Source organism: Rhizophagus irregularis, chromosome 6 (assembly GCF_026210795.1).
Source record: "Rhizophagus irregularis chromosome 6, complete sequence".
In the NCBI taxonomy this organism is placed as follows: domain Eukaryota; kingdom Fungi; phylum Glomeromycota; class Glomeromycetes; order Glomerales; family Glomeraceae; genus Rhizophagus; species Rhizophagus irregularis.
In genome coordinates this window covers 490,968-507,052 of record NC_089434.1, presented here as the reverse complement: position 1 = coordinate 507,052, position 16,085 = coordinate 490,968, and the positions used below count along the sequence as shown (strand labels likewise).

At 25.8% G+C, this 16,085-nt stretch overlaps 1 protein-coding gene across 1 annotated transcript; it reads left to right on the top strand.

The window, feature by feature from the left end:
- Nucleotides 1-5,487: 5,487 nt before the first annotated feature.
- Nucleotides 5,488-15,079, top strand: OCT59_025886 (uncharacterized protein; the record flags this gene model as incomplete). Its single annotated transcript, XM_066142792.1, has 11 exons — nt 5,488-5,854; nt 5,965-6,752; nt 6,829-6,879; nt 6,962-8,193; nt 8,288-10,202; nt 10,281-10,319; nt 10,396-11,241; nt 11,332-11,400; nt 11,519-12,977; nt 13,064-14,500; nt 14,583-15,079. 11 exons carry the CDS (start codon nt 5,488-5,490, stop codon nt 15,077-15,079), a joined length of 8,700 nt encoding a protein of 2,899 aa, XP_065992370.1.
- Between the last annotated feature and the right edge of the window lie 1,006 nt (nt 15,080-16,085).

Genomic DNA, 16,085 nt, shown 5'->3' with positions numbered 1-16,085 from the left:
AACATGATTATTATCTTGCAATGAATATTATTAATGGTATAAGACCAAGAATAGTATCAGGAACTCCTTTAGAATACAAAAATTTAATGAAACAATGTTGGGATGCTGATCCATTAAAAAGACCTTACATTAAAACACTTAAGAAAAAAATAAAAGAAACTTACCAAAAATATCTGAATATGCCAAATGAACTAGAAGAAAATAATAATTTAGAAAGAAATAAAACAAATAGCTTAAAAGAAGTAAAAGAAACTAGCAGCATATTATTTACAAGTAGCAAAATTTATAATTTTGAAAGTTTTCCTGAACCAAGAAATGCAACAGAAGGTATATTATCACATATTAGTTACTAATTATCTTCATTTATAAATACTAATAATTAATATAATATGTTTTATATTGTTATTTTTTATTTAAAATTCAACAGGAGAACAAGAAGGTATAAATTGAACAATTTATATATCAAATCTTATTTATTGTTAACTATTTTTATAAATTTTTAGCATTTCATAGCAAATCATATGATAATTTTTATATCCCTGATAGCGGTAAGTATTTTATTAAATTCGTAATAAATTTCTTATAATAAAATCAATGCATTTAGATTTATTTTAGTTGATGATTTTGGCAAATCTAATGATCAGGAGAATTACAGCACATCAAATAAAATCAGTATTTTTAAAGGTAATTATTAGTATTTTTTGCATATTAAAAATAACTATGTAAATTAATATTAAATACATATCTTAAAAATTTTCTAGTTAATAATGCTGATAGTTAATTATACGAAAAATTTGAGAAACTACAAGTAAAAAATGGTGAGTAAAATAACCGATATAATGTACTAAATTGATCAAAAACATTTTGCGAAATATGATTTATTTATTTATTCATATATCTTTTCAAATAGATTATAATAGTAACAAAGAAATAATGAAACATCATTCTTATATTGATGGTATGTGAAATTAACTTTTGTATAACTGGAGTAATATTACTGATAATAATGATTTTTTATGTTCTTATTTATGGATGAAGATGAAGTGTATAATAATCCAAACCTTCATTCAGAAGAACAAGATGAATTTGAAATTCCTGATGGTAAAGAAAATTTTCTAAATGATGATATTTCAGATACTATTTATTCTTAAACCTAATTTGTTAATTTTTTTTCAATTTTTCAGATATTTAGATACGAATCACAAATTTTTTATGATTGGTATATAAAGTATTCTTCATATTTTTTTTATTATTTTTGAATTATTTTAAACACTAAGTCTAGAGTAGTAAGTTATCTTACAAAGTTTCTTAGTTTGTAATCTTTAAATAACTCAATTTCATATTTATTATAAATTATGGTTTAAGTGAATTTGTTTTGATAAACCAAAGTAATGAGAATGAAATTAATAACAGTCATCATGTCAATTGTCGCATAATTAATAAAATTACATTATCAAAATCCTAATTTTTTCCATCATTTTCACAGATGTAATATATATACTATAAGTGGTTAGACTAAATATTTTGTACCTACTATATAATCCTTAAATCTTTTCGCTATAACCCTTATATTTAGTACATCATTTTAATGGATGATCTTATAAGGATAAAGTTTGAAAGCGTTCTCAAAGAATGTATAAAAATTACCTCTAAGTGTATAAGAGAATAAGATTATTAATTTCGCAAATTAAGCAACTATATTAAATTATTTTCATTAACATAAAATTAAGTATTCTAATTGTACTTAATTTTTACGATCTAATTCAATAATTCGTGATAAGGAAAATTTCTTAAAAGATTATCTGATAATATTATGGTGAAATTATGTGCTCTAGAAAAATTTGACTAATTTTTGTGATTAACGGTTGTTAGAAGATTTATTTATCACATCCAGCAACTTCAAGAGATTTTATTCTGATAAAGGATACGATTATAAATAATGCACTTAGGATAACCAATAAGTTTAATATTGTACAGTATAGACAAATTAACATAATGGATGCAACTATTTATGATTTCGAAAAAAATAGCAATTTTTTTTTGTGGTTTATGATATTATTGCGTTTTTTTTCATTTTAAAGTTATTAATAATTATAATTATAGTTCTATCTACAAATTAACTCAAGTTTTGGTAAGTTGTGAATCCGTTAAATATTTTACCTTTAAATCAATTAGAACTCTAATATTTTACAAGATAATAATATCGTACCGTACATTGAGTATATAATGATTTGAAAATATCATTTAATTCATAGATTTTTTAACTTTAACGGTGAGGTACTGCACAAAAATATCAAATATTTCGTATGGTAACAGGTAACGATTAAATTATTGTGATTTATAATGAAAAAAAAATGGAAAATAAGAGTTAAAAAATTACAATAAATCCATAATGTTAATTTTCAATATTTGCAGTGCAATTAACTTTTAATTTGAATATTTTTGAAAAATTAACACGATTATTAATAAATCATAACATTTTAATTTATAAGACATGAAATATGATATATTAAACTTTCTCTCTTTTAAATCTTGGTTTCGAGGTTACATGACAAATATTTGCCATATAATCATGTGACTTAGCAAATTAACTTTACAATATTGAATCATTCCCTACTTAATTCCGGCCAAATCCGTAATGTACTACCTAGCATAACTGAAGCGGTCACGTGACTTTTCGTCAGGAAAATCGGGCAAATTCAGGCTCAGTTATTTACTTATTGGTAGGTTTTAACGTAAATTAGCATTAATTACATTAATTACTAATTTATTATTATTAATATTAACAAGTTTATAAGTACAATAATTCTTTACTTCCTGTTAATGGTTTGCCAGTTGGTTTTGCAAACAATTATTAAAACTTGTGCTCAAGAGTCTGCCCAATAAGCAGTAACTAGCTAAACTACAAAAAACGTTAGCGAAAATGTTTCTTATAGAAAAAAAAACTATTTTTTAAAGTTTTTAAAAGTAGATTCGAAAACTAGCCAAAGTTTCAGGTTCCAAGACTCAAACAAATTCACCGGAGTCCTTCAAAAGAAAAAAAAAAGTTAAAGGAAACGTTTTAGAAAAAGTTTTCGAAAGCCGGAGACCTACAGACCTTAAGTCCGGTTCGTTGAAATCCGTTACCCTAAAAAATGAAAAAACACTTGAAAAAAAAAAAATCGAAGTCAGACGAACTTACCAATTTCATTCGTCCAGTACTTCGAAACCTGGTCTTAAAGAAAAAAAAGTAACATTTTTCGGCACTTTCATGATTTTCTAAAGTATTACATATTGATTTCCAAATTTCTTTTATAAAATCCCATTCTTCATATCTTCCATCAATACATTCTGGTGCCAGTGTATAATTGACATTTTTGTATTAAATTATCAATATCATTATTTTCAGATGACCGATTTAAAAATTTATTTTTTGAGCTATTTTCAATACAATATTCGCAATAAGTTAAAGCAACATTTTTGGTTAAAGAATTTATCTTTGATCATATAACTTATATTCTAATCTAATTGCTTCAGTTTTTTTCATAGGATTGTCAGCAATAATTTTTTGTTGAATAAATTCAGCTTTTTTATGAAAGTCATCGTCAATAAACTACTTAATTGCTCTAATAATTGCTTTATGAACTAAATCACTTCGAATAATAGACGTAATTTTATAAAACAATTAAAAAAACAGCAGCTTTTAAACGTGCGAACAATACCCATTTATGGTCGTTAGTGTTTTGGACAAAGCTAAAATTGTCTACAAAAGCATTCTCAAATTAGAATTTCGGAGGTTTTGGATAAAACATGGGCGAAGCGTTTCGGATTTTGTCGTCCGAAACACCGTAACAAGTAAACAAATTAATTGCGTAACAATCAAAATCTTAGTATTGTTCATTGATCTACTCATGTCATATGATGGTCATATGATGTAGTAATTCCACAAAATAATTTATTTTCATTTATTATCACAGAAATAAAAATAAACAAATATAGTGATCATAGCTATAAAGTATAAACGCTACAAAACGCGCAAAATAATATTAAAGATAAGATAACAAAATGATTTTACATCAAATAGATCCGTATAATTTATTTCAATAAACTAAACAGGTTTTGAAGGGTAATAGTTATGTAATTAACCTAGCTTAAAGTCTGGATATATAACTAACAGGAGGGTTTCGTTCGTTAGCGGAATTAACCTGACAACTTGCGGCACGAACTCAGGAGTCAGGAAACTATACAACATCTATTTGTGATAATATCATAATTCGGCGGACCGAATTATACGAGGAATTAAACTTTAAATAATTATTTGGAAAATCAACTTGTCTATGTTAGTAGCAAATTTAGGAAAATATTTTAATGTATTTGGTATGATATTATATCATTACTGATTACACCCATCATTTTGTAATGTGACAGAATATTTAAAATAATTTCCGTCTTAATACTTTTAATCACATGTAAGTTGTTAATTTGATATTTTTTTTTAATTAAATTTTACAAAAAAATTCTTGCATTAAATGATCCTTTTTTTTTTGAACCTTAGATCCTAAAGTAAAAAAAAACTAAGTGGAAATAGAATAAAGTTCAATTTCGATCATCATTATACAGAACTGTTCTAACTTCTAAAGAACGTACGATAAAATCATCATTTCATCATTATTTTGATTTCTAATTGCTTAGTCACCAAATTTAATAATCTATTTTTGTCAAACAATTCGGCTGATCATTTCTTATTCAAATTAAATTATTTTATGATATACATTTGATTTAATTATGAATCAAAATATTTTTTTTTCTCGCAACGAAAAATTTACTTTAATTATTTTTAAAAAAGTCGACCAAAATTATGGACCCATTAGTTTTGGATCTTCATATTCCGTAAAAAATGTGATTAAAAATTTTCAAGATTTTATTAAATATATTTTATATTTTTTTGTGCAAGAATCAAAAAAATCACAATCACCTTTAAAATTAAGATTTATGTACCACATGCGCTAGATTGCACACAACAACTGATTGTGGTATTTTAAATATCTTAATTGGTAATTTGTTTTTTGATTATGAATGAAAAAAACATTACAAGTTGTCATACTATAACTCCGTTATCCAATTTACTTGTATTGTCAAATTCCGGATCTTCATTAGTCTGACTAATTTTGACTTAGTAGCAACTTATTATTAGTTTACCATATTGTTCTACTTTGATCAACTTATCTTGTGTGTAATAATTTAGTAACGCTAAACTTTAGGGAACCGCGTGCATAGTCACGTTAATCCTTAAAAGGTTAATGCTTACTAGTTTTGGAATTAAGGCTTGTCTACCGGCTTTCCGGATTCCTCCTTTAGGATGGATCGGTATCTTGCCTTTTCCGGATACAATTACATGATTGATGTCTATATTTGTTTGAGCGTCCCCCTATAAAATGATTGAATTTGGATCCTTCCTCCATACCCGATACTGCTTATTCCCCTTCATTTTAACGTAAAAAAAAAAAAATGTCTAATAAAACTCCTAAGAAAGCAAAAGGAAGAGAATTTAAACCAAGAGAACCTTATACTCACCGTTTACGTAAAATTCTTGAGGATTATCCTGATGGTTCACAAGTTCTTCGTGAAATACTACAAAATTCTGATGACGCAAAAAGTACCGAACAAATTTTCATTTTGGATCATAATACATATCCAAAAGATAATTTATTTGAACCGGATTTAGATAATTATAATAGAACTGATTTGAAACTTGATAGATATCAAGGTCCTGCTTTATTAGCAAAGAATAATACCATTTTTGAAGAAAGAGATTTTCAATCTTTATTGAAATTGGCTGATAGTGAAAAACGTGATCAGTATGATAAGATTGGAGGTAAAAAAATAAAATAATTTTTTTTTTCTTGTTTTACTTATTGATTTTACGTAATAACAATCATATATAATAAAATTTTCTAATTTTTCTAAATTTCTAATTCTTTTTAGTAATGGGAGTGGGTTTCAATTCAATTTATCATATTACTGATTCTCCTTCTTTCATCACCGGCGATAAATATGTCATCCTCGATCCACATGAATGGTATTTTAATGGTGGCGTCGAATTCGATTTTGTTGATGAGAAATTGTATGATGAATATCCGAATCAATTTGCTCCCTTCAGAATCCCTTGTGATAAATCATTTAAAGGCACCATTTTTCGTTATCCTCTTCGTACTGATGATGATTCTATAGATTCTGATATTTCTAAAAAAATTTATAAGCCAGATGAAATTTTGGCCATGTTTCAAAAATTTTATGAAAAGGAGAGCATCAATTGTTTATTGTTTTTAAAATATATTGAACGTATCTCCTTTTATGAATTAAAAGAAGGCGAATCTGAACCTATATTAATTTATTCAATTCAATTGGAGAATGCTAATCAAGTTAGGAATAAACGACGTTTGATAGTTAAAAATATTGTATCAATTATGAGTTCGTTAAAATCTACATCACTCCCTGATAATAATCAATCACAAGCATCTTATGTTGCTACATTTTCTCGTCAGAATGGAGATTTTAAAGAGCCTAATAGTTCATGGTTAATCTTGAATTACCTTGATAATTTAAAAGAAGCTGAAGCACTTTTTAAAGAAAAGCTTAGAGATTACAAGTTCGTCCCCAATGTTGGTCTGGCTGTTCCATTGGATAATTTAAATGATACCGGAAGATTATTTTGCTTTTTACCTCTTCCGATATCTATGCCTTTTTGCGTCTCTGTACATGGGTATTTCGCGGTAAGAACCGGAATTATTATTATTATTATTATTATTTAATGACCCCTTGAGATTAATATTACTTTTTTCCTAATAGGTTAGTACTAATCGACGTTCTTTATGGTCGGCGGCGGACAAAGAGGATTTGGTAAACAATCAATATTTCTTTACGTTAAGTTGTGCTGTTTCATAATTTTATAGCAGTTTACCTAACGTTATTATCTTTTTAGGCGGAGGATGGATCTGCGCATTATAAAGTTATGTGGAATCGATATTTATTTGAGAACGTTCTACCAAAGGCTTGGGCGAAATTTCTTTGTGAACTCCCTCTCAAAGCCCCTAATATAGAACCAAAAGATCTATATAAATTTTGGCCAATAGTTAAAGTTGGTACTGGTAGCATAAATACTTTTTGTAAGGATCTTTTACGAAATGTCATAAATTGTCTTAGTATCAACGATCGTGTATTTCAAGGACCTCCTACAACAAATCCTATTGGTGAAGTAGTTGGAATTTTAGCTAGTTCATATAAATCATCACAACATCAACAATCAAAATTTCATTGGTTATCATTATCTCACGGTTATTTAAAAGATGAATTTATTGGTGATTCCTTATCAAAGATAATCGGAGAGATTGGATTTCCCATAATAACAATTCCTCTTGAATTCGTTAGAATCTTAAAAAATTCTAATCATAATGACTTCATCAATTTTTATTCCCCTGTTATTATTCGTAATTATTTAAGTCGTAATCGTTGTAGATGGGAAGATAAAATATCAAGAGAAAAGGTTTTACAATTATTTGATTATATCTTAGAAGAGAATAAAGAATTTGATAAATTAATAGGATTTAAAATGATTCCGCTAGCTAATGGTACACTTGGTGCATTAATGAAATCCAACAATTCTTGCGTTTATATTGGACCAACAAGCACAACTAAAAGTCATGAATATGATGAAGAAAATATTTTCAAAAATCAGTTAGAAAAATTTGTTGATAAAAATATTAGTTCAAGATTATATAACCGTTTATATGATATTGTAAAAAAAGGGTGGAATTTAAATATCAAAATTTTGGATGAATCAGTTATAGCAGATATGATCAGATTTTCATTGAATCCTTTAAATGATAACGGAAGAAATTTTAAATCAATTATTGGAAACTTTATTGGAAAAAAATCGGATGATGAAATACAAATATTAAATAATAATGAATGGATTTATATATTATGGAAAAATTTTAAATATAGGGATTGGGATTTAACAAAATTTGAAGATATTCATTTAATACCAACGAATCATTCTACTTTAAGAAAATTAAAAACTCCACAAAAAATTTTTTCTAATCAAACAAGTAAAGATATTACTATTAGTAAATCTTTAATTAATATTTTTGAAAAATTTGGCGCCGTTTTCGTCGACAATGAATTTGATAATAGTGAAATTTCTAAATGGAATAAGTGAGTATTTAATTTACATTATGAATTTTCATCGATCGTTAACCCTTCTTTTTTATTATAACTAAAATATGTGTTTACCTCTTCCTCTTTTTAGAATATCTTCGTTCATTATCAAACCTGATGATATTATATCGGTTCTAAATTCTTTTCTAATCGATCCTACATATCCAAAGAATTTGGATCGTACTTTACAAAATCATGAAGCATTAGCGTTCGTTGAACATTTATCAAATTATTTAAGATTAATTTATAATAGAAATCATATTGATATAAAACTTATTCAAGTAATAAAACATCTTCCAATATTTATAGAAATTGATAATATTGATAAACCAATATCATTATTACCAGGAAATAAGCAATGGTATCTTTTACCACATGATGAAGAAAAATCTTATGGAAAAATTATTTATCCGAATGATAAAGGGGGATTTCTTTCTACTACGAATTCACAAAATTTTTTATTAGAAGATATTATTAAAATCACAAGATTAAATAGTCATAATTATTGGAAAATTTTTGTTTTACCTTATATTAAAGAATTACGAGATTTTAATGATCTAGATAAAGTTATCGATAAACTTTTTGATAGATTACCAACTTTACTTGCCAATGATGAAAATTTTAAGGATATACTTGGAAATATTTCTTTTGTACCAGCAAGTTCAATTAAGACGTTACAAAATCAACAAATTCCTTATGATACAAAATTAGTTAAACCAACAGAATTATTTGATCCTAAAGAAAAATCTGTAATTGAACTCTTCTTTGATAATGAACAAGTCTTTCCAGCTGGAAAATATGGTTCATCATCTAAAAAATTCCTTCCAATTTTAAAATTATTAGGAACTAAATCAGAATTATCATCAAACGATATTATTGATAGAATTAATAATATTATAAATCAAAGAAGAAATTCTAACGTTCAAGAAATTTTAATTCATAACAAAGCGTTCAAACTTTTTAAATATATTGATGATAAATGGGATACATTTAATATTAATGATTCACAAAATAATAGATTTATTCGTAATATTAATAATAATTTATTATCAAAAACGATTTTAGAAAAAGAATGGATTCCAACTATTGATATGAATGAAAAAATAAAATTTTCAAGATCTGATAATTGTTATTGTCAAAAAGATAAAGATTTAATTGGTTTAATTTCTCCTATAATTAAAACAAAAGTTAATAAGAAATTTTTAAAATTTTTAAGATGGGATAATTATCCTAAAGTTGAAAAAGTTTTAGAACAATTAATATTTTGTTATAAATTAGTACTTAGTAAACAATCACCAAAAAATTTGGAAGATATTTGTATGGCTATTTATAAATATATTAATGAAATTTTTGATTCACGTTCAAGGGATTATAAATCTAATGTAGAATTTGAGATTATAAAAAAAGCTTTAAAAACTCATCCATGGATTTTATGTGGAGAAATATTTTATCCAGCTGAAAAAGTAGTTTTTAATCTTCCAAATAAATTTCATGTTAATAATTCTATAATTGTTGAACTTCCAACGGAATATAATAGAATGAAATCTTTATTTAGATATATGGGAGTTCGTGATGAGATTGGAATCAAGGATTTGATTTTAGTTATTCAGAATATGGTTAAAGTGGATAAAGATAAAATCTTATCCGCGATTGAAATCACAAATATTATTAGAATTCTTGAACATATCGCAAAAATACAAAAGGAAAATAAAAGAGAAGGAATTGAAAGAGAAAAATTAGATGGATTATTAATACCAAGTACTGAAGATACTCTTGTTAATTTACATGAAATTCAATTTGATGATATGGAGGATAGACTTGATGATGATGAGAAAAAAGATTATAAACTTGCTCATCGTTTCGTAACTTTGGATATCGCTAAAGAATTGGAATTACAAACTTTAGCCGGAAAAATTACTGGCATTAGTAATACCGGTGGAGATATTAATTGGGATGCATATGAACAAAATGAATTATTAACTACTAGAATTAAACATATTATCGAGGTAACTTTAATAATTTCATTAATCATCATATATGCATTAACATTAATTCACAAATTTATTAAATTTTTTTTTTTTTAGGATTATCCGACGAGCTCCATATTTAAAGAATTTCTTCAAGTAAGTACACGAACGAAGTTAATATAAAATAATTACATCTAAAGAATTAACGTAATGATTTCTCTTCTATGTATAGAACGCAGATGATGCTAAAGCCACACACTTTTCCATAATAGTAGACGAAAGAAAACCATTTTGTCATAATAAACTACAAAAATCTTTTTTATCAGAAGAGATGGAAGATTGGCAAGGTCCCGCAATATGGATTTATAATGATGCTGAATTTACTTCAAAAGATTTTCAATCTTTGATTAAACTTGGAGTTGGAGGAAAATCTGATGATGATACAAAAATTGGTAGATTTGGAATAGGATTTAATTGTGCTTTTCATTTAACAGATTTACCTAGCTTTGTAAGTGGAAAATATATCGCATTTTTAGACCCTAATGCAAAATATCTTCCAGCACAAGGATACCCTCCTAGAAGATTTAGAGGTAATAGATTCAATTTTATTGACCTGGAATTTAAGAAGCATTTTCCAGATCAATGTTATCCTTATGAGGCGTTAGGTTGTGATTTTACAAAAGAATTTAAGGGAACGTTGTTTAGACTTCCATTAAGAACTTCTAAATTAGCGGAACAAAGTGAAATCTCTAAAAAGGTCCTTAAAATTAAGGAAATATTTGATAATTTTCAGAGTAATAACGAGATGCTCTTTTTAAGGAATGTAGAATCGTGTAGTTTACGTCATATAACAAATGGAAATAGTGATTCTCGATTGATTTGGGAAGTTAAAATAAATATGAATGATAATTATCGTAATATTCGTAAAAGCGTGGTTCATAAATCACAAGTATATCAATTAGATTTTGAAATGGATATAAAGGGAAAGAAATCTTCGGAAATATGGTTAATATGTACGGGAGAACATGATAAAACTAGACATGATTTTAAAAAATTTATGAAGAATAAACGACTCAAGGTAATTAATTATAGTTTATTAGTGATCTTGAATGAATTTAAGAACTTTTTACTAAAAAACAAACCTTAAATTTTTTTTTTTTTTGAAAAGCCAAGAGGCGGAGTCGCAGCTTTACTCGCTCGATCTAATAAAACGTTGGATAATTTAAAAGATGAATCGGTAATGTTTATTTTTTTTCGATTTTATAATTTCATCAATATTATATATGTTCCACCAATATTAATATATCTTTTTCACCAATATTAAATATATCGAAAAATTTTTATGATTCATATAGTTTCCAAATCCTCCTGATGAATTCGTTGGCGGAATTTATAATTATTTATCTCTATCTATGATCACCAATTTAAGCGTTCATTTAAATGGAAATTTTTCCTTAACTAGCGCGAGAAATAATATTATACAATCTGCTACTGATTTTTTGACGGCTAATGATGAAGATGCAAAATGGAATCAATATATTATGTATGATCTTTTACCTGAATTACATATTATATTACTTGAAGAGATCGTTAAACTTGAAAACATTCGATTCGAAAAAATGAAGGCTTCTCGTACTGATGATACAAAAATAAATTTCAAACCACATACTTTAAATAATCTTTGGCCGATTCCAAAAAATTCAATTATAGGATTATATAAAAAATATGGTTTACATGTTATCAAAAAATTAGGTACAAATGATTCAAAATTTTTCTGGACTGAAGCTAATGGCGGTAAATTTGTATCCTTAAAAGAAAGTAATGTACATGAAGAAAGTGATCCTATGATTGCAGATCTTTTGGCATATTGGGGAGTTTCATCTTTAAAATTTGATGAGGAAAAACTGATCCAACTTAAGGAGATTTCTAAACAAAGTAGTTTTCCTTATACGACGATTGGTGGAAGAACTATTTGTGACGTAATACGAAAAAATGAGGAATATATACATATGTTCTATCAAAATGATAAAACTGCCAAAAAAGAAATTATTCGTTCTTTATTATTCTTATTACTTGAATTTATTCTTAAAAGTATAGATGAATCTTATGAAATCCTTAATAGATTACCATTAGTTCCATTGAATGATGGTTCGATTGGAAAATTTGGAAATGTCTATTATATTGGGAAACAAAAGTATATAGATTTATTCCCAAAATTTGGACCTTCAAGATTTGTTCATATTGATCTACCGGGGGCATTATTAGAAATTTTTAGAAGTAAGAAATTTTCCGTACAAACAAATATCAGACGATTTGATTCTGCTGCAATTTTAGATCTTTTATCATTAGAATTTCATGATATTGAAGAATTAGATTATGAACCTAATAGTACTTCAATACCAAATAGTAAATGGTTAGAAGAAATTTGGTCAAAACTTGAAGTTGATGATAATATCAATTTTATTAGACTTTCAAAATTTCCTCTTTTACCAATGATTCAACCTTATGAAAAACTCGTTCAACTTGATATTACAAATCCACTTATTAGTATACGTGATTATGAAAGAAATTTTTATCCTGTATTAGTGAAACTTAAATTACGATTCACAAATAAGGAATTTCCAACTTCAGCTAATCATAATATTAGACAATGCGTATTACCATTTAATTCGGTTAATATTATTAATGCCTTAGAAAGAATGTGTGTTTCATCAAATATGTCCATGGATCAATTATTTAAAGAACGTAATCTTTTACCAAAAGATTATGAAAAATTTAGAAATTATATTAAAGATAATATTGATGATTTAATAAGTAAGTATAATCATTATTAATTATTTTTCGATTATTGACATTATCAAATTTAATTTCACGATAATTAATATCTACTTTATAAATAGGACATGGTCGAAGACAAGATAGATTTGCTAATATTCTTCGTTCATTACGTTCATTACCTATATGGCCAATATGTTCAAGTGATGACAAATTTATTGATGCGAAATCTGGAATCCTTCTTCCACATAATCTTCCATTCTTTCCCTTACAAGAAAATGTACATTTTTATAAATGTGATAACGAAAATGATTATAATGCACTCTTCAACTTAGGCGCAAATTCAATTGATGAATTAGAATATGTTAGAGATCATTTCTTACCACAACATATATATACAAAACCATCTGAAGAATATATAAATTTCTTAAAAAAGGTTTTATCTTTAGAAAATGGAGAAATTGAACAATTTCTTAAAGAATGTCAAGTAATTCCAAATGTAACACATGAATCTTTGGTGAAGGCAAATACTTTATATGATAATACCGTTCCTTTATTTTTCAATGTTTTTGAAGGTAGTGATAAATTTTTAGCTCCAGAATTACAAAATCCAAGATTGATGGGAGCTTTAGAAAGAATCGGACTTAAACGTCATGTGAATGCTAATACATTTATTGAATGTGCAAAAGAAATTGAATCACAATTTAGAAGATCCGAAAGTTATCCAGAAAATATAGTTAAACATCGAGCAAAATATGTTACAGATTATTTCTATGGACATATTACTAGTTTAGGTTTAACAATTGATCAATTGAATCAAATTATGAATATAAAATTCGTTCCATCAGAAAAATATTTTCAAAATCGATTATTTAATGAAGAAGCTAAAGTAACTTTAGGTTATGAATGTTTTTCAGTACTTTGTTCTCAACAATATAAAGAAGTATGTTGGTCTCAAAGACCTTTATTTGAAAAAAGTGTTGAACCAAATAATATACTTTATAGATATTTTCCTAATATTGGAAAACCAACTTTAATTGATGTTATTAAACATTGGTTTTTAGTTGTTGAAAAAATTAAATTAGGATCTTTAACTTGGAAATCTTCAGAAAATTATAAAGTTATTAAGAAGATAATTGAAAAAATTTATGAAATAATGAATGAATTTTCACAAGAAATGATTCATAAGAATATAATAATATCATTTATTACAAAAAATAGATTATTCTTAAATGGAGAAGATTTATTTGATAATGATAATTGGGTAGCAGGAGATAATCTTGTATTTGGAGTACAAGAAGATATTAGTAAAGGATTAAAAAAAGTTGATGAATTTATAATGCCTTATAAAGATTTATTGAAACTTGCTGGAGCTCATGAGTTGGAAGAAATAAATATTAATGAATATGATCTTATTCACGATTATCATGATCAAAAAGATTTATTACATAATAATTTATTAAAAAGACTTATAAGACATCCTGATACGAAACATCATGATGTTATTTTTATTGTTGGTGAAGAGGGAACAAGAATTGGTGCTAGTCGTTATGTACTTTCTGGTAAGTTAAATATCGTTCGTAAGTTTTATAATTAAATAATTTGTTTATTAACACTGTATTTACCATTTTTTTTTTCAAATAGCTGCATCAGAATACTTTGAGAAAATGTTTTGTGGTCATACAGCCGAATCAGAAGATAATAGACAGGTTGAAGTTAGATTAGATTATATCCAATCAAATTCTTTCCGAGTATTCCTTCGATGGTTATATGGAGAATCTTTTGAAGAAGCAAGTTCTACTTTGAGAAAACGAACTGAAGAAGAAAATTATGATTCTTATTATTTAGATTTTCTTGTCAATTTATTAAAAATTACAGATATAAGTGGATGTAAACCACTTAAAGATATAGTAGAAATTACAATTATGAAAGATGGTTGTGTTAATATTAATAATGTAATTGAAATGTCAGAATGGGCAGATAATTGTAAAGCTTTAAAATTAAAAAATCATTGTGAAAAATTTATTAATTTAAATAGAGGTTTAATTTTAGAAAAAAGGTTAGAATTTTGTGAAAATGCAATAGATGATGAAGAAAGAGAAGAAGAATCTCAAATGTTAAATATAATATTAAATAATTAAAAAGGTGAAAAAAAATATATTATATTAGGTAATATATTAGGTAGTTTAGTAAAAAATCGTTAAGAGATTTATTTGGTTGAGTTTTATTTAAATGTTAATAATTGTTTATGTCAACTTTCATTTATTTGTAATTGTTTCTATTTGTCTACTTTTTAAAAAATAATAAATAAATTTACATTAACATTTGGCTTAATAACATTTTAGCTTCTATGTATTCAATCAAAACATACATACACTTAAATATTAGCGGAAATGTAATATATAATTGGCCAAAGGACGTTGAAAATAAGTTAAATTCTTGTTGTTTAGTAACGCAAAATTTTCAGCCTTTCAGTCAGAAAATGCATTTATTTCCACGAATACCCGAATATATATATATATATTAATTTAGTCACGTCAATAAAATCGAACTGAATCGAACTGAAGTTATGGCGATTCCAACAGCGCCAATCAATCCACTCCTTTAAATTAATTGGCTTTATACTACAATAAATTTTATGATACTTGATAGGACGATTTATTTTTTTTTAATATGAATTTGACTTTTTCTTTATAAAAAATGTTAATGACATAACCTTATTCGCAAAAGCGCCTATAGTTTATTGATAATTTAATAAGTTATAAATAATTGAATAAGTTACTATAACAGAATCATTTAAATTACAAACTAAGATATATATGATATTTAAATACTCTTAGTGTTTAAATAATTCAAATAAAGTAAAAAGAAATTTAAATTTCTACAAAAAATATATAGTATATATATATAAATTTAGTAAATAAAATCAAATAAAATTTAAATTATAAAAAAGTAAACTTACCATCAGGAATTTCAATTCCATCTTGTTCTTCTGAACGAAGATTTGGATTGTTACATCGTCATCTGTTATAAAAAAATAAAATAAAATAAATCAGAATTTAAAACAATATAAAAATTTATGATAATAATTTATCACATACCATCGGTATAATGTTTATTTACTTGCTGTTGCGTCACGTCCATTTT